A 21529-nucleotide genomic window follows, 5' to 3' on the forward strand; every position below is an offset into this window, starting at 1 on the left:
TCCCTCAGAAGGAGAAACAGGAACCCTTCATCACATAGTTTCATTGCTCCACCTGAAGTGTCACTGTTGGCTTCCCAGAAGGGGGAAGAGGAGGTTCAGGCCACATTTCTGCTGGGCATTTGCCAAAATTCTTACAGTCAGCGAGGGAGGAACTACAATTAGCTTACTAGTATAAGGACACTGTATGTGAATTCCTTTATCACTTTTAGTACATTTTATTCTAATTCTGTTTAATAGTTAGAATAGTATAAATTTTTTTATTTTCTGTTACTATATTGGGATTTTTGTACACACTGCCCATATTTCTTTTTTAGAGACACAAAGTAAGTTAACTTTACTTTGCTTATTCCACTATGCATTTCATTTGAATTCAGAACTCTTATTTTGGATTCAGAACCCACATTTTGGAGGGAAGTCCTGAATTAAATGTCCCTTAAATTATCCTATTTTGCAGTCTTACTGATACCATTATAATTAACCCAGTTATTATTTATTTATTTATTTATTTATTTATTTATTTATTTATTAATTAACAGAAAAGTGGCAAAAAGAAGGCCAGATAATATAGGCATGCCATTTGTACAGCTCTGCCAGGAATCTGCCACTTAACACTCTCCAGGTCTGTTGCCCGCACAACACAGGGGGAAGAGACTAGATAACAGATGTAGGCCCAGTAAGGTCTAAATGAGGTAAAGGAAGGTAGTTATCTGTCAAGACACCTGGGTTCAGGGCATTGGCCAGAATAGACATTGGCACCACAAGAGTGGAATTTGTGGTAGATAAGCTCCTGATCAAAGGACTTTTCTCTCTTGGCCCTCTTGTGCTCCTGGCTTCCCTGTTACAGGGGGCGTGCTCCCCTGCATGCACCCATGTGACTCACAGCCCTGTGGACTCCATACAATGTGACTAGACTGATGCTGTGCCCAACTCAACTCCTTCATGGAATGGAAACTTTGGACACCGGCTTTGCTTCTAGCTCTGCTGAAGCCCCAGCTGCACATTTTTCAGGACTGCTTTAAGAGAAATGGGACTTTGCAACCCCAGGGATATAATTTCACTTGAATAAACCTTTCTACCACATCTCATTCTCCCATATGAGTCTTAGGAAATTCTTTTTCTCAAGATATCGTAAGAATCCCACTAGCAACGGAAAAATTCCACCTGTGCAATTCTCTGATAACATAACCAGTTACCTAACTGCTCTAACAGCAGAAAATGGATCTGGGTGGGCAAGGGGGGACTTGTTTGCCTCCTTGGTCTTCCCCAACATCAAGTCTGAGCCCCTCTGCCAGGGACTGGACCTTCTTGGATGCCGGGTATTTGACGGAGAAGCCCTGAGAAGTTGTGGGTATATAAGAGAGTCTTTATTGTAGCCCAAGCAGCCATTGCTGAGACATGAGCTATTAGACAAAGCAGTTCTTCAAAGTACAGTCCCCAGTAGCCGTACACCAGCTAGGTAACAGTACATCTTTCCTACAAAGAAGCAGTAGCCTCAACATAGGAGCTATACAGGAGCCATCCTTAGAGCTACAGCCTCACTAAGTAGCCACCTCTGAGCCTGCTACCTACTGGTCAGTAACATACTTTAATACTAACTTAGACAAAAGAGGCTTCTTTCCAAATAGTGACCTCACTATTTTTGGGTTACAGAAGGGCACCCTTTTGCAGTATACATACAGTAAGATAATGTGTCCTTGCTTCTGGCACCTGCTTATAGCAACTTAGCCTTGAACACCCTGATTAGGATTCCCATGCTCAGAGTGGCCTTGAACATCCAACACACTATAGATAGGGTCCCCACAACCACCCTGCCCCAAATGGAGGCAAACATGACATCTATGGCTATTTTTATTTAAAGGAAGAACTTGGAGTCCTAATCATGCAAGTTAACACAGGGCTCCCAATAAATGATTTCAGGTTTTCTTGCTGAGCAGAATATAGTCAAACACTGCTACAGTTAAATATTTTACCTTTTGTTCTCCCTGTGTGATCTACAATAATAATATGCTTCGTGTTGATATTTACTGCTATGTTGCTGACAATTGCCTGAAAGAGAAGTTGGGGTGCTTCACTGGGCTGGAAAAAGTTTAGCTTAATAAGAAAGCAAGTCTAATTAAGCAAGTTTATTCTATATATATAAAAGGTTAAGTTGGCTCACACATGCGCAATACATATAAAGCTCTCACTGGTGCCAATTGCATGCGTGTGTTTCGATCTGTCATTGTTGACCGTGAATTTGGTTGACTTCTATTATAGTAGAAAGGGCGAAGAGAGAAATATTTCTTCTAATTAATTTCCTTTCTATGTGCATGAATCTGTGCACCGGGACACTAGCAAGTAATAAATAACAAAATTAAGTTATAAAGGAGTAGACTTATTAATCTAATATAGGAGAAAGAAGAATAAAATATTAATCTGTATAGTCACATCAAGGCAAAGTACAGAATGTGGAAGTAGAGAAAATGAGTATTTTTATAATTAACCAAGGCAAATATAATATCAATCCCCTTTGTTATGACATAGGAAGGGAAAGTGAAAAATATTCCAGAAAATGTATGCACCAAGAGAGATCCCACCATAGGTTGAGACATATGTTCACATGATGATCTTAATAATCTTGGGTACCATCACCTTCAAAAAGCAATGAGGTACCAGAATGTACTGCAAAATGAAATGGTCATAAAAGTGGCTTGATAACCCTGGGAAATTTCTGCCCTCCATCGATGGAAACTGCATTTCCATTGATCCATAGGTCTCCAAGGTCTCTTCCAGCTTTTATGTGTCATTGATCTGAAGAATATGGGAGTGAATGGAGGTGTGCAGACAGATGGCTTGTGGGACAGTGCAGGGCAAGTATGCAATTTTATTACCTGCTGGAGACAGTGAGCTATCACTCCAGGTTGGGGAAGGAACCCTCTTGGATGATGGGCCTAGCACACAGAACTAATAAAGTAGGTAGTAGGATAAAAAAGAGACTCTTCAAACTAGCCCCATGGTGATTTCAGCAGGGAAGGTGGAAGGTATCCATCTCTGGAGAAGCACCAGGTGTGTTAGAAGATGCTTTCTCTGAGATGATGCACATGTAGGAGGTGAGACACATCTGGAGTATTTATGTTAACTCAGAGGTCAGATAAGTCAGGAAGGAGGCTCTGAGAAGAGAGTGTAGGATCAATTTGGAGGACTGGAGATCTGTGGAGTGAGAAGATGTCAAATCCAATGGGGCAGTGAGAGGTAATAACAAAGAAGAAGGAGAGAGGGCCAGACTCACTCTGACCATCCAGCCTTCCAAAACTGGACCAAACAAGTCAGCCCATGATGGGGAGCTCAGTGTACTAACATTGGACTCAGCTTACAAAACAGATAGGTGGAGGGCTGGTCTAAATCAGAACAGATAGGTGGAGGGCTGGTCTAAATCAGAACAGTCAGTCGTCTAAATCAGAACGACTGACATTTTTTTGTTGTCTGTCATTTCCTAAGACCCACTAAGTTCTAGAAAACACAATGTAGGCCTTTACAGATTATTTCTATAATCTGTGGGCATGTAACCTTTAGGGAGCCAATTGGCCATCATGGGTAACAATATTTAAATTGAAAGAGTAGACATCTAGAAGTTATATACATAACTTCTTTGAATGAGTTCTGATCCTTTGTTAAATAAAGATATAATTGCCTCATAACTTCGGAAGATATCTTAAGACAATGCTTGTTCTTGAGTACTATTGCATCAGTGGCAACAGCATATAAAAAGCATAATAATTTCAGTGGATGATTCTCTCCGAGGGTCTTCTCAAAATAATGGTATATTATTGTAGGGAGTGGTTATAGGGTTAAGCCTTGGACTGACTTGCTGGCAAAGCCACAAACAAGTCCCAGCTTAGAGGGCACAGCCCTCTTAGCATAATTAAGCTTGATCTTGTGACTGCTCCCTAGATCTTTCCTGGGTAGCTAATGGGCTGTGGGAGGTGCAGATGGTGCTGCCAAAACAAGTGAAACTTACAAGAACATTGTAAATTACCTTGTTTACCTCTGACTATAAAATAAAGCATCAGCTTGCAGTCTGGATCTGTTCTGTGGTCTCAGTCACACACAGAAGATCCACCTAGACCCAGCATATTCTCTTTGTCTGTCTTTTCTTCATCCTTCGCTGGCCCTCCCTCAGGCTCACCGAACCCTTGGCTGTGCTGGCACGGCACATATTATTGCACTAAAAAACAACATAAAAACCACACACTCTCTTTTAATGCCCCAACAAATGCTGATTCCTCAACCAGGCTTGTTCTCTGCTTCACCCGTCACTGTCAGAATAAATCATTTCCCTCTCTGATCTCTCTGTACTATCCCCACATTCTGCCTATGTTAAAGAAAATTGCTTGCATGTTCTTCTTCTCTTGTGTGGCAGAAGTTCCATGAAGTCAAGGACTTTGCAAATTCACCATATTCACCCTCATCCTGCCATTAATTGAGTTTTGAACGTATCAAATGCTCAGTGTACTTTTATTCAGTAAGTGAAAGAAAGATTGGGAGAATGAAGCTTGGGTTATCTAGACATTTGTTTCACTAGCTCATAAGCTCACACAGGAAAGCACATGAATATGTGCACTAGACATCCCACAGGTGGATGTCCTAGGGAGGACCTCTTTGCTCAAATCCACTTTAAAGTCCTGTCTCCTTTTAAATGGAGGAACAGGATGATTAACCAAGCTGAAGTGAATGAAGTACAGGGTGCCAAGAGTTGGAGAGAAATTTTCCTTAGTTTGTCAGAGAAGGAAGAAGCTGAGTTTCAGAAGACCAGAAAGGGGAGTTCTTCTTTTAGTTCCAGTGAAAGATGCTTCTAGAACCATTGACTTATTAGGAGTCCTGGTCCTCACTGGAATAAGACGGTGGAGAGTTCACTGGTTCAGGATTGGCCACTGGGTGTGTCACATAGACGGTTTGGAAGACCACAGTGCCCTGAAAAAGACAGGCACAGGAGGTGCGTTAGTCAGAACCACAATTGCACAAAGGCCTTTAGACATTCTGGGATTCCCCAAGTGCCTGGGAAAGAAGGGAAAGCTTGAAAACCTCTCTAGTCCTCACACTCTTTAGAGCATCTTTCCACCCACTGAGAATCCTACACACTCACGTTGTTATGTGAATAGCAGACGAGTTTGCAGCCAAAGTGGGCAGACGTGCAGGCAATGCAGAACTCCAGGAGGCTAAAGATGAACAGCACGGCAGAAGTAGCTACTCCAAAGGCCTGGAACCAGGAGGAACACGGAGGTGATGAGTGTTGCCTGGGGAATGTGAGGTCTGGCTCAAAGCATGGCTCTGCAATGGACCATGGCTAGGGCTTTGAGGAAGACCTCTAACCTCATCTCAGCCTCATGGAGAAAAGATCTCACCAGGTTTTGTGAGGGTCACGTGTGTTTGTAAAGGAATTATTTTAACACTTACGACCCGTGTTCTTCTAAGGAAAAGAATAGTCATTGTTTAGGGAAACACCTTGATGACTTATTTCGGGTACAGGGCACGAAACATAAGGATGGGGTCTGGAGTGAGACAGTGAAACTGTTCTGTGTAGGAAGCGAAGAGAAATTTGGGAGTATGGACAGTCCTCAGAGAGAGCAAAGAGAGATGGGTAGAGGAGAAAGACAGGACTCAGCAACATGAAGGGAAGGTGGAGTCTGCAAAGAAAAGCATCTTGTGAGAAATTAAGACAAAGCAGGGATGTCTAACCTCCAGGCATCAGTAGTTACCTCCACCACCTCTCCGAACCTTTAGAGAAAGTCAGCTACTAAAACAAGCTTCCTGGCTTGTGACTGTGGCATTTTGTGGAGAGAAATAATTGGGACTGTCTTTAACTTAAGAAAAATGGTCAGTAAAGCGATCCCCAAATGGAACTAATTCAGCGGTAGTTGATTTCATGTGAGCATCAGGAGACATCTAAGCCTTTCCCTTGCTGTTCTATAACAATTCTCAGGAACATGGGATCTCCCACCTTATCTGGGGAGAGAGTTTGGGTAGAATCCACTTCAGTCATAAAAAGACAAGAGATGAATGACCACAATAACATTTGGATTTCAATTACAGGAGAGAATACATATGAAAGTGAAAGCATGGCATATGATAGGTATCAAACAAATGTTGGTCAATCATAATTTTTTAAAGGGCTTCGGTGATAGCTGGCTGCTCAGAGAATCCTCTCTCATGGAGAGACCTCTCCTCAGCAGTTTCCTTCTCTTCCCTCTTGATTTATCAAGTACTTATTAAACATCTGTTTGCTATGGAAGGCTAAGAAAGCATCCTGAGAGGCACAATCTAGTGAGGGAGGCAGATATAGATGTATTAAATTATAATTTAAATCAGACATGGTAAGAGCTATAAAAGAGCCAATAATAGTCTCAGGGCACTGAGGAGAGAAAGTTTCATTCTTAGTTGAAGATCCAATGATGTGGGTTTGGACATGTGTTTAGGCAAGGGGAACAGCAGGATGGTGATGTCTGAGTAACAGAATCACAGAAGCTTACGGAGAAGGGGCCTTTACAAATGATGCTGGTACTTTTCAAATGTTTTTAACAACAACATCCTATATAATAAAAGCATAATATGCTAAGTGTCCGATGGATCGGTTGATCGTTTGACCAGTCACTACGACACACACTGATCACCAGGGGCCAGACACTCCGACCAGTAGGTTAGATTGCAGCTGGGGTCCAGGTGATTGGGAGTGGGTGAGAGGGCCGGATACACCCTAGAGTCCTCCGAAGGCCCCTCCCCAGCCAGTCGGCCCCCACGGCCCCAATCAGGGCCTGGTGAAATGGCCCCTATCAGCCTGATCACTGGCCAGGCCGAGGGACTCCACTGGTGCATGAATTTGTGCACCAGGCCTCTAGATCTTTTATAAAGAAAGCTTTCTAATGGGAGGAGAGTTGGGAAGATAGATAAAAAAGGTGAAGGGTATTAAGAACAACAAATAGGGAGTTATAAAAATAGTCACAGGGAGGTAAATTAAAGTACAGTATAGGGAATGTATTACCTCATAAGATAAGTGTATCTAATCATTACACCATATACCTGAAACTAATATGGTATTGTTTGTCAACTGTAATTGAAAAATAAATAAATAAATAAATAAATAAATAAATAAATAAATATACCCTTCTATGAAGGAGAAGGGTTCCTTAAGCAGTTTAGATAGTTACTATTTGGTGAGTATTAATTCATGCTGGTTGAGACCTTGAAGCACCCCATCCCTTGGCTCATCTTTTGGTAAGCTATGTTGAAGTCCAGCCCTCCTCCTTCTGGACTGAAGCCAGAGGTGTGTGGGTGCAGGGGATGAAAGAGATCAGACATCGGCAGAACTGAAGTCAGGTGGTGGTGGCTCCAGCCAGTGTGGTGACTGAGAAACTGGTGAAAATGGCTGGATTCTGGATGCATTTTAAAGGTGAATTCAACAGGATTCCCTGCGGCGTTGGCTCCGAGGTTGCGGTGGGGGGGGGGGGGGCAGAGTGAGTGAATGATTTCACCAGGGTTTGTCGTGAGTGACTGGAAGGATGCAGTTGCCATCACCCTGGAAAAGGCAACCTGAGAGAAAGTTTGGGAAGTAAAATATGGATAGGAGATTTGGATATATTAACATCCAAATATTAGATGGTAAGGGGACAACTGGATACTAGACAGGCGTTTGTGAGAGATGATTTGCCAGAACCTAGGCATTTGGAGTCATTGTCATAAGGAAAGTGTTTCAAGTCACCAGACTGCATGAGATTGCTAAGGCAGAGTATAGAGAGAAACAGAAGAAGATTGAGGACTGAGTGTGAGAAGTTGGGGAAAAGACAAGAACCAGCAAAAGGGACAGAGAAGAGAGCAACCAGTGTGGGTGCAGAAACAACAGCTGCAGGGCCTGGAAGCCAACGGGAAGTCCACCAAAGAGGAGGAATGATTGGGCGCTTGAGTAGAGTTTTTTGGAGAACTGAGGCTAGAAGTATGGCTAGCATGGGTTAAAGAGAGATTATGAGAGGAGAGAATTGGAGACAGTGAGGCAGACAATTCTTTTAAGGAATTTTCTGCAGCGAGAGCCAGAGAAATGGAGTGGTAGCTGAAATAACCAAGAGAAGGTTAGTGTGTTATCGAAGATGAAAGAGACAGAAGTGTGTTCAGATGTTGATGGAAAAGCTGTAGCCAATGGCAGGTAGTGATGTAGAAGAGAGGTGGAGCCAGGGAGTAGGGAGAAGCACATGGAGTGATAACTTGAGTGAGCAGAGAGGGCAGGGCTGCTGTGTAGAGGGAGACACTGAGTTTACATGGGACTCATCTATAGCTGAATTTTCAGATGTTAGCCAAGTGTCCCCTGAGGACTTGAGATGTGTTGCAAATGCAAAATACACACTGGATTTCTAAGACGTGGCACCTAAAATGCAAAATTTTGAATTAATAACTTTTTTATACAGGTTACACATTGAAATGATGTTTTGTATTTATTGGGTTAAATAAATGTATTGTGGAAATTTATTTCAGTTTTTTTTTTCACTCTTTAATACAGAGACTAGAAAATGTAAACCTACACATGTGGCTTACATTAGATTTCTATTTGACAGAATGGGTCTATAGCCTTGGTGGCTCATTCACCTATTCATTTCTATGGCTGCTTTCACACTGGATTGAGTACTTGCAACAGAGACCAGATGGCCTGCAAAACCTTAAATGTTCACACTGTATCCTTTTTTTAAACACCTTTGCTGACCCTTTTCTCCACAGTAATGGGCAGGAAGATGAGCAGATTGGTGGGTACTGATGAATTTTCTCTATAACTGCATTTAATTCTCCAAACAATGTCAAAAGGTAGGTACTCTTTTATAAAGATGGAAACAAGATTAAGAAAAGTCACTTACTTAGAGTAACAGCAGTAAAGTTACAGGTAAGGGACTTGAAACTCTGTTCTGATTTAGAGAGCTTTGTTTTCTTTGGTGCTTGGTAAAGAAGCCTGGTGGAGTCAGGCCTTTTCCAATGATTTCTTAAAGATAGCTACATTGGAACCCACAGGAGAATTGGTCAAGAGGGATACTTACCACACCAAGGTAATGATAGGGGTCCGTGTACCTATATAGGGAGTTGATAACCATATCTGTGATGAGGAGCAGGATTCCAACCATAGAGCAGATTGCACTGGCGATACTCAAGCCCATGCTACTTTTCAGCTGAAGAAGGTACAGAGAAGGTCAGTATGAGAGAGGAAAACAATTGTAGCTGAGATGAGCAGAGTTTCAACAAGTGCTTCATAATTTGAATTCCTGGAACCCTAGATGCGAGGCAAGTAAAGAGATGCCTTGTGCAAAATACAGTAGGCTTGGTGGTAAATTAACTTTGAAAACACCTGGGTTACACAGAGTTAGGTCTTTTGTGCAGGACTTCTCAGAGCCTTTAACAAGGAACATGGATCCCCTGGAGAGGAGACTACTAAATAGAGATCCCTCCCAAGTTATTTAACCATCTTCATAAAGTATCTCATGGGACAAGTATCCCTAAGAATAATGTTTAGGAATCACTGGACTCATTTATCCCACAGGACATGGCTAGAAGACTCAAGCAAAGTGTTTTGGGATGTGACCAACTCTGATGCTCCATGATTCTGGTCCATTTGCAGAAAGGCATGCCCTGAATTGATCTTCCCTGTGGAGTTTTTAAATAGATCTCATCTGGTGTGGGACTGGGCCATCCTGGGGAAACAAAGGTACTTTCTTGGTCCAATAGTTGGGGCCAGCAAGCTTTTCCCACGTTAATTCACAGAACTTGTTTGAAAGGATTCCTTTGGGAAGCTGCTGCTTGAGCAGCTTCCCTGTAGAAATGTCTGGCACTGGGCTCTGTGTGCTGCAGGCAGTCAGTGCCTGCTCTGCTGGAGGGGAGTCCTGCACCCCTGGTGATTTTTTGCCTCCTCTTATAAGAGCCTCTCAGGAAAATTATTCTCTCTGTCTCTCCATACCCTGAAGCTGCCCTTCCTTCCACCGAATCTTCTGGAGTTTTTTTTTTCCATTTGTGACTCTGTCCAGGTTCATGTGGTCTTGTAAGTGAGTATGAGTGAATATGCACGACAGTGCCCTGTGTCTGGTTATAAGTAGGTGCAAGGATGAAGGAGGCATTGTGTGTGAGCTTCTTTCCCCCATTGTGTGTCTCTCCTAAGGGTCCACAGTTCAGAGAGCCTGTCTCAGGATGTGACTTACCAGGCAAGAAGATCTTGGTAGCTGTTCTGATGCCACTGAGAGGGATCCTGAAATGATGAACTGGCACAGAAGAGAGGGAGTTTAGAAAGAGGTCAGAGGTCAGGGCCCCACCTTCAGGCATCCATGCTTCTGGTCACATACATATTCTCTCACACATGCTAGGATCCTCTGCTGGGATCTCCTACTCAACTTGGGGAAAATAAATTAATTAATAAAGGAAGGAAGGAAGGAAGGAAGGAAGGAAGGAAGGAAGGAAGGAAGGAAGGAAGGAAGGAAGGAAGGAAGGCCTATTTTGTGCCACATGACAGGGCAGTGACTAGGGATAAATATATATTTTAGAATCCAGTATACCAGTTTTTAAACTCTAACTTGAAACTCATTTGATCTTGTGTAAGTTATTAATTTTTTCTTAGTGTATATTTCCTCTTCAAAAAATGAGGAAAACTGTATGTCTTCCTAAGTGTTATTATCATGAGATAATTTGTCCCTTGCTTCTAGCATTTGGTATATCTTGCCCATGGTAGACCCTGTACATGGTAGATACTCAATACAATCACTTCTTTTCTTGCTTTTTATTTTCCCACAGGCACATCTTGTTGGCCTCCCAAAACGATTCACTCAGGCACAAGGGCTCTGGAGGGAAGGAGGAAGGGGTTAACACATTTTCACTGCTGAGATATCAACCCAATGTATCTTTTAGTTACTCCAAAGAATGTTGCATCTCTGCAATGCAGTACATCAGCTATGAGGGCTACAGGGTAGAATGTTTGGATTTATTTCAACACTGATTTTCTGCAGGCATAGTGGCTGATGGAATTCTCTGCTGTCAGTGAGGGTTAGAGAGGGCATCAGATATGATTTAATGGAAGCTTTGCTCAGTCCTACCTGAACTGCTTTTAACTTTGCCTTACTTAACTCCATGATGGCCCATGAAGCACCATTATTATTCCTATTTTATAGAGGGGTGGACTGAGGCTTAGAGATTTTGGATAACACACCCAAGACCATCCAGCAAATAGTATATCTGGGAATCAAATCCAGGTAGTTGACCCCAGATATCATGTTCTTAACCCTCATCTTGCACTCATTCTACTTCAGGGAATGGAAATTGATATTCACAATGAAAACTTATTCTAGCCACCTGTGCCTTCTAAGAGGAATGCCATGTTTCCTATAAATGGAAAAATAAATGTGAACCATTATGTCCTTCTTTTTATACAGACTTGATGGGGAAGGAAAGAAACAGAAGGCTGGACTTCTGATGTCCCTGCTGGTCCTTTTGAGATGTCTAAGGAGTGGGCCTTTGGTTTGGAGGAGGACCATATGACCTTTAGGAAATAGATAGTCCTGGAGTCAAGAAGGCAACACAGAGCAAAAGTGTCCTGTAGGAAAAAGGGAGGGTGGTGTCATAAGGGTGATGGGACCTGAGCAGCCTGGTGGAAGGGGAGATGGCCAGCAAGGCCTTTGAGATGTCTTCAGAGAATCTAACACTCAATAGGAACTGTTTTGTGGCTGTGGTGTTAGTCTTCTCTATTTCCCCAAACTCCACAGAAGTCTGTTATACACACAGGTGTCTGTGGTTGACTAAGTTCCAAGTCTGGGTCTGTGCTGAACAGAGAGACCACTTCAGCCTCAGAAGATGAGACACGAATGGGAACAAGAGAGAGCAGCTACTCGGACAAAAATGCTCCCAAGAATCTAAGCCCTGCCATTTGCAAAGGCTGTGTGTGTATGAGGATGGTGGATGACTCTAGGCTATTTTTATTTAAAGCTCAGTGTATGGTGACTTGGCTGATGTTCAGGTTACTCTGGAGTTTTGCTATTTGTGAGAAAAGTTGCCTTGGGTCACAGATAAGTGATTAGAGAGAAAAACTGTGTTTTGGCATTTAGAAGAGAGGAACATGGTTGGTGGGAGAGGGATTGGATCAGGCGTCCTCAAACTACCGCCTGTGGGCCACATGCGGGTATTTTGGCCTGTGGGCCACATGCGGGTATTTTTGCCGTTTTGTTTTTTTACTTCAAAATAAGATATGTGCAGTGTGCATAGGAATTTGTTCATAGTTTTTTATAAACTATAGTCCGGCCCTCCAACGGTCTGAGGGACAGTGAACTGGCCCCCTGTTTAAAAAGTTTGAGGACCCCTGGATTGGATTATGTGTGTGTGTGCGCGCGCATGCCTGTGGAAGAGGGAAGACACTAAGAAGAGTGGAAAACAATCATAAAGGCAATACATTGGAAAGACAAAGGACCTCTGGTTCTTAACCTTTTAAGAGGTTCCAGATCACCCTGAAAATGTGATAAAAACTGTGGGCTTTTCCAGAAAAAAAAATAAAAAAACATCTAATATACCAAATATTTTTCAACAAGGTTGACTCTGAACCCATCAGAGGACTCCGGGTTGAGGTCCCACTGCTTAATGTCTGTTCTGTGGCTGGGCAGCCAATCTTAACTCCTGGGGGAAGCATTTTTCTCTTGGAGCACCAGCTCTGAGCCTGAGTCCAACAACACTTGAGCACTGGGCTGATGAACTAGGAAAAGGTTTCCTACCCTCTGAGGTGGGCTAATTAGGAAGCTGCCTGCTTTGGGGCAACGGCACTTTACAGGGCTGTCACTTGGTATATGAACTGAATTTTGTCTCCTCATACTCCATCTTTTGAAGTCTAAACCCCTTAGAACCTCCAAATGTGACTGTATAGACGTTTCCAGACTCACTATAGTTTGCCTTATGATTTTTTTCACTTTGCAATGGTGTGCAAATGATATGCATTCAGCAGAAACTGTTCTTTGGATTTGAAGTTTGATCTTTTCCTGGGTGAGTGATATGTGGTAAGATACTCTCTGGTGATGCTGGACAGAAGCAGTCAGCCTCAGCTCCCTGTCAGCCACGCAATCACGAGCCTAAACAACCCATTCTCTACAGTGTAGTACTTAATGCATTTTTGACTCAAGATATTTTCAATTTATGATGGTTTTTTGGGGATGTAGCCCTATCATCAGTTGAAGAGCATCTGTATTTGAAGATAGGGTCTTTAAGAAGGTGATGAGCACTCGGCCATAAGAAAGGATGAAATAGAGTCATTTACAAGAACATAGATGGACCTTGAGAACATTATGCTAAGTAAAATAAGCCAGACAGAGAAAGCTAAAAACCATATTATTTCACTCATATGTGGGATATAAAACTGAAACTTATGAACAAAAACAGTAGTGTCATGGTTGCCAGAGGAAGGGGAGTGGGGGAAAGGAGGTCCTAATATGAGGTGACAGGAGAAGATTTGACTTTGGGTGGTGGGCACATGAGGCTATATACAGATTTTATAACTTATAAATTCACACATGAAACCTATATGTTCATGTTGACCAATGCCACCCCAATAAAATTTATTTAAAAAAATTAATAAAGAAGATGATTAAGGTTAAATGAGGTCATATGGGTGGGCCCTAAAACAATTTGAGTGGTGTTCTAATAAGAAGAGATATGAACACAGAAACACACAGAGGGAAAACCATGTGAAGACACAGGGAAGAAGACAGCCATCTACACTCCAAAGAGAGAGGCCTCAGGAGAAACAACCCTTTCCACACCTTGACCTTGGACTTCCAGCATCCAGAACTATGAGATAATAAATGTCTGTTGTTTGGCCACCAAGTCTGTGGTATTTGCTCTGGCTTCCCACATGGACTAAAGTTCTTGGTGAACAAGGCCTGAGCTGGGTTCACAGCCCACGTGCTCTCTTGGCTAAAAAACGTATGCAGCAAAGTACACAACTTGCCAGTGTGTTGGCACTTCTGGAACTCACTTGCAGGGCGACTTACATTACTTACCAAGATGCCTCCCCAGAAGGGATAGCCTCCGTAGAATGAGACAGCGGTGTAGGGCCCAGGCATGATGGTCCCCATGATGCTGCCCAGGCAAATGTGTATCAGGCCGATCAGGATCTGGCTGGCCTGTCAGGGGAGCCAAAAGCAGAGACCTTTGTTTCTGAGGCCGGATTTTAACCCCTGCACTCTTGGGCCTCCTTTTTATTTTAATAAACATTTTGTTCTCTTGATCAATAAAGTCAGATTTAAAATGTACTAATGAAACAATACTTCCCATAATTGCCCCCCACTCAAAGAAAACAACCACTTATATTTTGGTACATAACGTTCCATTATTTTTTAAAATATACACACTGATAATACAAAAAGGCTCTGCATATTTAACTTAATATTTCATTATGAAAACGTCCCTATGGCATTAAGTATTCTTTAAATATATGCTTTTTAAGGTCTTCCTACATTCCATTATATGGATGATCTGTGGAGGATTAAGACAAAAGATATTGGGCAGGTATAATATGTTTACATATTATATACAACACTGCAATAAACATCTTTGTAGATAAGTATTTGTGTTCATCTTTTATTTCTTTGGAATATTATTTTAGATTGAATTGTGTCGTCTTTCATTAAATTTATATATCTGTTTGTTAATCTTCATCTGAGGATATTTTTTTCATTGATTTTTAAAATGAAATGGAGGGATGATGGAAGACAGCGAGAGATAAAGAGCAAGAGAGAGAAATACTGATATGAGAGAGACACATCAATTGCTTGCCTCCCAGCTGGGTACTGAACCTGCAACCCAGATACCTTCCCTTGCCTGTGAATCAAACCTGCAAGCCTTTGGTGTACGTGCCTACGCTCTAACCACTGAGTAACTCTGGCCAGGGCTCATATTAATATACTAGAGGCCCAGTGCATGAAATTTGTGCGGGGGTGGGGAGTGTCCCTCAGCCCAGCCTGCACCCTCTCCAATCTGGGACCCCTTGAGGGATGTCCAACTGCCCATTTAAGACCCAATCCTATCAGTAGGATCGGGCCTGAATGGGCAGCCAGACATCCCTCTCACAATCCAGGACTGCAGGCTCCCAACTGCTCACCTGGCTGCCTTCCTGATTGCCCCTAACTGCTTCTGCCTGCCAGCCTGATCACCCCCTAACCACTCCCCTGCCAGCCTGATTGATGCCTAACTGCCCTCCCCTGCCAGCCTGGTCGCCCCTAACTGCCCTCCCCTGCAGGCCTGGTCCCCCCCAACTGCCCTTCCCTGCAGGCCTGGTTACCCCCAACTTCCCTCCTCTGCCAGCCTGGTCACCCCTAACTGCCCTCCCCTGCAGGCTTGATTGCCCCCAACTTCCCTCCCTTGCAGGCCTGGTCCCTCCCAACTGTCCTCCCCTGCTGGCCTGATCACTCACAACTGCCCTTCCCTGCTGGCCATCTTGTGGCGGCCATCTTGTGTCCACATGGGGGCAGCCATCTTGTGTGTTGGAGTGACAGTAATTTGCATATTACTCTTTTATTAGATAGGATTAGATAGGATAGAGGCCTGGTGCACGGGTGGGGACCAGTTGGTTTGCCCTTCAGTGTCCTGGATCACGGTGGGGGTTCTCTTTGGGCGTGGGGCAGCCTGGGCGAGGGGCCTGTGGTGTTTTGCAGGCCGGCCACGCCCCCCAGCAACCTAAGCGGAGGCCCTGGGATCTGGGATTTATTTATCTTCTATAATTGAAACTTTGTAGCCTTGAGTGGAGGCCCGGGCTGGCCAGGAAGTTTGGCTTCCTCCATCGCCGGGGAAACCCAAACCTCCTGCTCACTCTGTGGCTGCCGCCATTTTTTGGGGGATTTATTTATCTTCTATAATTGAAACTTTGTACCTTTGAGTGGAGGCCTGGGCCCACCAGAGTGTGCAGGAAGCTTGGCTTCCTCCATTGCCAGGGAAACCCAAGCCTCCTGTTTGCTCCATGGCTGCAGCCATCTTGGTTGGGTTAATTTGCATACTCGCTCCTGATTGGCTGGTGGGTGTGGCTTGTTGGTGTAGCGTAGGTATGGTCAATTTGCATGTTACTCTTTTATTAGATAGGCTTAAAGTTTAAACCTCCAGTGACTTTGAATGGGATCTCATTTGGAAATAGGGTTGCTGCAGATGCAATTAGATAATATGAGGTATAATGGAATAGGATGGCCCCTACATGACTGCTATCCTTTCAAAGGAATGCCATGTGAAGAGAAACACGCACACCCAGGAGAATGCCGAGATGGTAGTTTTGCTGCCACAATCCAAGGACTTACTGGAAGCTAGGAGACTGGCCTGGAAAAGACTCACCCCTAGAGCCTTCAAAAAGAGCATGGCCCCATGGATACCTTGATTACAAACTTATGAACTGAGACAGTAAATTTCTTGTGTTCTAAGCCACCTGATTGGTAGTACTTTGTTATGGCAGCTTTAAGAAACTAATATATATTCCTGCCCAAATGATAAATAGGTGTATATAGTACAAACATAACAAAGAATACAAATATATTATTTCATTAAATTTACACAAATGTTAGAAAATCATTTAAAACGTCTGCCCCCATGTCGGTTGGCCGGTTAGCTCAGTTGGTTAGAGCGTGGTGCTAATAAAACGTCTGCCCCCAATTATTTTTTTTCATTAATGATATAGCTTGGGAGTATGTCCATATCATTATAAAAGGAGCTAAAGAACTTTATTTTTATTAAATATAATATATATACATATTGTATTTAAAATATGTTATCATTGATTTTAGAGAAGGAGGAAGGGAGAGGGAGAGATAGAGAGAGAAATACTGATGAGAAAGAAATATTGATCAGTTGCCTCCTACTAGAGATGGAGTCTGCCACTGGGCATGTGCCCTGACTGGGAATAGAGCTGGCGACCACTGAGTACATGGGTTGATGGTCAACCAACTGAGCCACACTGGCAGGGCAAAGAGGATCCTTTTTATAGCTCCATCACATTTCATTCTTCAGACATACAATACATTGATTTAACCAGTATTATATTGATAAATATTTTGGTTATCCCCAATCTTTTCCTATTATAACAGGGTATAGGATATAGGATATATAAAAAAAAAAACACCTCATGTCTAATTGACTAACTAATCAAAGATTGAAAGTAAGAATATGCTAATAAAACTTATAGTCTAAAATATTAATAATTTCATATTTAAGCATATTACACAGGCAGAAGCAGTTCCAACTCCCCTTTTCACTGGCCTCTACCATAATTGTGTAATAGATGCTAATGGCTGGCCAGGCCTGCAATATCCTATCCCCAGGAATAAAACCCACAGAGAGAAAAAAATACGAGATATGTCTGCTGACAGACATGAAAGAGAGCATCAAACCCACTGAGAGCTTAAATGTAAAACTGATGTCATCAGCATTCCTTAATTCCCTTCTCTCACGATCCCTCTATAAAAACATTTTGCCTACCCTGAGACATTAAGATGGTTGCTAAGACATGAGCCTGCTATCTTCTCAGGTAGTCAGTACCTAAATAAATCCCTTTCCTTCCATCAGCAATGGTGTCGTGTATTTGGCTTCACAGCAGCAGGCAAAAGAACCTGAGGATCATTTGAGCCAGTTTCACCATCACAAACCATGCTGCAATAAATAACCTCATACATGTCATATTTCTTATGTGTACAGACATATCTATAAGACAAGCCTCAGAAGTGGAATTATTATGTATTTTAAAATTTGGCAGATACAGAAAGCCTTTCATACAGGTTGTATTGATTAACATTGATATGAGCAGTAAATGGGGGTGAAGCTAGGATTTGAACCTGGACAGCCTGAGTCAGAATCCATGCATGCATTCATTTACCCATGTAATGAGTGGGCTTTCCCTTGTCTCATCCAGGACAGCCTTTGGGGGAAAAATCATCGTGAGCTCTTATTTTGTTCCCATTGGAGAAAGATTCCATTCAAGCACATTGGGTTTAGAATCCACCTTCTGGGCCCACCTTCTTCCAGAGGCCACATGGGTCAACATGGATTCTGGCAACAGGACCAACATTCCAATTTACTGCTTCTTTGTTGCTTTTCTTTCTCTTTCCTAAAATGCCCAAGAGAGATAATACAAGGTCCCACCCAGAGGCCCTGGTGATGCTGTAGAGCTGAGCTTCTTAATAGACCTGAGTTTGGCAAGGCTGGGTCAGCTCCAGCCCCACCTGCTGGATTTGGAGATTCTGTGTTTCCGAACCTCCTCCCACCCCTGACTCCAGCCACGTGGCCAGTGCACACAGTGTGAAATCTCACTTACCCCTAAAACTTTGGCTTCTTTAAAGGATCTCTGGGCAGGTTGCATAGACCGACGTGGCTCCAAACTAGGCGGGTTCCCAGGCATTTGTTGGACTTGGGGTTGGTTAAGTGGAGACACAGGCACTTGAGACATGCTTCCCGGGATCACAGGATACCTGTTGTGGGGTGCCATCACAAACACAGAATTGGCCGTGGGGCCTGCTAAAGTCATGATATTAAATTCATGATATTAAGATATAAATGCAGTAGAATCATCCCTCACATATGCATTAATGTTTACATTGAAAAAGGACTTTTGCTTCCATTAAACTCATTTGAGCATCTAAATCCCCTAGGGGTTTATTGTTTTAGAGATATTAGATAGCAGTTAGAGGGGAAATTTAGAGAAAAAGTTAAAGTGAGTTGTAGTAACATATTGGGAAGCAACTTCTAAATAAACCTTAGATAAAGGTGATGACTCACAGAATTCCATAGCATAACAAATACATTTGAAGACAAGATGGTACATCCTCAGAAATACTCAAGAAGTCGGCACCTCTGGTGATTGGCCATGTTGGTAGGGCTCTCAACTGTAGAACATTCTAAAATGACTTACCGTGCAGACCTGAATCTCCCATCTGTGAGAGTGCATTCTTTGAGGCATTTTATCAGGTTGGATTTTTAATCTATTTTCCTATTCTTCAGACACTACTTGTCCTTTCTCCTCAATGCCATAAACCGATACACATATATTTATTAAAATACTTTACCCCTGGATGTCTCTCTATAAGGTTCTAAGTTCCTAAACAACAGTGACAGCATTTATGAGTTATAATTACAACAGTTACCCCTGAGTATCTGGTAAGTAACTTGGTATCATGTCACTTTCACTGTAGTTTGTTTCTAAGCTGCTCTCACCGATCTTTATACACATGATCTCTAATTTTTATAATAACTCTGTGTGGGAGATAATAAATATAGTACTACTCTTGTTCAATAGAGAAGGTAACTAAAAATAAAGAAGCTTCATTATTTCTAATTAAGGGTCCTATGAAGCAGAGATTTTGAACAGTCTCTCTGGCTGCGAAGTCTTCATAGATTTTTCTTAAAGGAAAGCACGTTGTATTAGAAATTATAAATTTAGCAGCTTCAATCAGAATTCATTTATTAGCTCCTGTCTGTGTAGGTCAGAAGTCTGGCATGGCTGGGGTCCCTGATCAGGGTCTGTCAAGGCTGAAAGCAAAGTGTCTAACCTGACTGAATTTTTTTTCTTTCTCTCTTTTTTTTTGTTTGTTTTTGGAGCAGACCGTCAAAAGCTAGTACAATAATCCCTGCCATGGGCTCATCCTCACACCCACAGTTATCATAAGTCTCATTTGGCAGAAAAACCTTATCAGCATCCCTGAGCTACCCATAGAAACCATTAGATTAAGTATACTCACTTTGTTCTGCCAGTGGCTAAGTCTCCCTTGCTCCTCTTTCCCAGGGCTTGTTGTAGGCGACCTACTACTCCGGAAAGAAAAAACACACTGAGTTCAATGTTCCCAAAAGAGCAACCACACTGGGTTCAGTTGGGAAATACCTTTAGGAAGATCTAAATCAAAGCCCTAGGGGCAGGGCGTGTCACTAGCTGCCTAGAGTTCAGTTTCCCCACCCACATGTACTTCCTATGAATGCCAAGTGACCAATTAAATGCAGTTCAATTGGATAAGTGTTTAATGGTGATGTTGTGGAGAATAAAGGGTTGTGTTTGGTGGACAGGGAGACACAGAAACGAACTGGGCACTCAGGGTCACTGTATATGGCTGCATGTAAGGGAGAATAACAAAGCCCTCAGGGGAGAAACATGAACCCTTCATCATGTACTAGTAGTTCTGTTAGGAATGCAGGGCAATGCAATCCTTAATGGTCATTCGTAAGCTTCCTGCCATAGAACAAAAGACCAGGAAAAGCTTGCTGGACACCAAGAGTCAGACCATATAAGGAATGGAAACTGTCCTGAAGATACCTGACCACACACCTACATTCCATCCTCATTCCAAGTTCACCTTAGCACCCAAACCCACTGAAGACAAGTTTCCTGCCAGTGACTGCATATAAGGATGAAACTCCAGGGCCTGGGTGCTGCCATCATCGACACAATGTCCCCTTGGCATGGTGCTGTGCAGTCCTTCCTTTGGATATCCCCTTCCCTTAAATAAATTTAATTTTTTAAGTCAGTGTCTGAGATGGCTATTTAGTAGCCTGCCTGTGTACCACCATGCTAACCAGCCCTGTTCACCTTTCATTTTGATGGCCCATTAAGTGAAAAATTATAGAACTCTGACGAATGACTGTCAGGAGCGACCTCAGTTGACAAAGTCCTGAGAGGGCAGGTTTCACAAAGTGGCCTGCCTGTTCCCAAGGTTAGTCATACATCCTGCCCCCCTCTTAGGCTTAGAGACCCCTAAGCACAATAGTTAGTAATCACACATTCAGCCCCTTAAAGCTTAGTTAACCTTTAAGCACAGTTAATGTATAAGCGTAATTACCCTTCAGCAAGAAGCATGGCTAGACTATATGATGGTAAGGAATTTAGGTGGCGTCAGAGGTGTGTGCATAGGTATAGCCGTTAGGATCTTAGACAAGATAAGGAGCTTTTTGTAAAGGTCAGTAGGAAACCTTAAACATAGAGGTATAATCACGCTTACCACATTATAGGAATGATGTAATGTATGGAATGTAACTGACCCTGTATAAAAGTGTGGAGAAAAATAAACTCAGGATGGCAAGCGGGAAGTGCTTCCATCCTCCCGATCCCATCCTGCTCTCTGTCTGTCATTTCTCATCCTCACCCCCCTTGCAGGTACTGTTCAACTGATGCTGGCAGGCTCCGGCAAATGACTAAAAACATAACATTCTGGCAACTAGTCAGGACAAAAGATTAGTTATTTGAAAATCTTTCTGTCTTCCAGATATAAAGAAGCTTATTTGTATTTCCCTAGAACAATCTGGTAAATTATGCCTTCATAAACAAAATGAAGCTTTTATATTTTTCTCCTTACTTGATCCCTCCTGAATCTGGCAGTTCTTAATGAGTGAGTCATGGCAATACGTTTCTTTGCATGAGTTCAATGAGACCAGTTTCCAATTGTGGAATGTCATGTCTGAAAAGGATGTGCCTGAACTCTGGGCACCACCAGAAAGCATTCTCAAAACTGTTCAAAGCCAATCAAAAGCCACTTGCAAGAAAAAGCCTGGTACT

General features: G+C 42.7%; 1 protein-coding gene across 2 annotated transcripts; it reads right to left on the bottom strand.

Annotated features, from left to right (window-relative positions):
* Positions 1 to 4475: 4475 nt before the first annotated feature.
* Positions 4476 to 19861, bottom strand: LOC307109987 (membrane-spanning 4-domains subfamily A member 8-like; the record flags this gene model as incomplete). Of its 2 annotated transcripts, XM_079788987.1 has the most annotated exons (7): positions 4476 to 4950; positions 5123 to 5236; positions 9048 to 9176; positions 10197 to 10256; positions 14022 to 14144; positions 18308 to 18461; positions 19728 to 19861. In XM_079788987.1, 6 exons carry the CDS (start codon positions 18437 to 18439, stop codon positions 4849 to 4851), a joined length of 660 nt encoding a protein of 219 aa, XP_079645113.1. In that variant the 3' UTR covers positions 4476 to 4848. The 2 variants fall into 2 exon arrangements, with proteins under 2 accessions (XP_079645113.1, XP_079645112.1); XM_079788986.1 differs by lacking the exon at positions 19728 to 19861 and having other exon boundaries at positions 18308 to 18517.
* Positions 19862 to 21529: the final 1668 nt, after the last annotated feature.

Source organism: Cnephaeus nilssonii (assembly GCF_951640355.1).
Source record: "Cnephaeus nilssonii genome assembly, chromosome: 13".
Classification (NCBI taxonomy): domain Eukaryota; kingdom Metazoa; phylum Chordata; class Mammalia; order Chiroptera; family Vespertilionidae; genus Cnephaeus; species Cnephaeus nilssonii.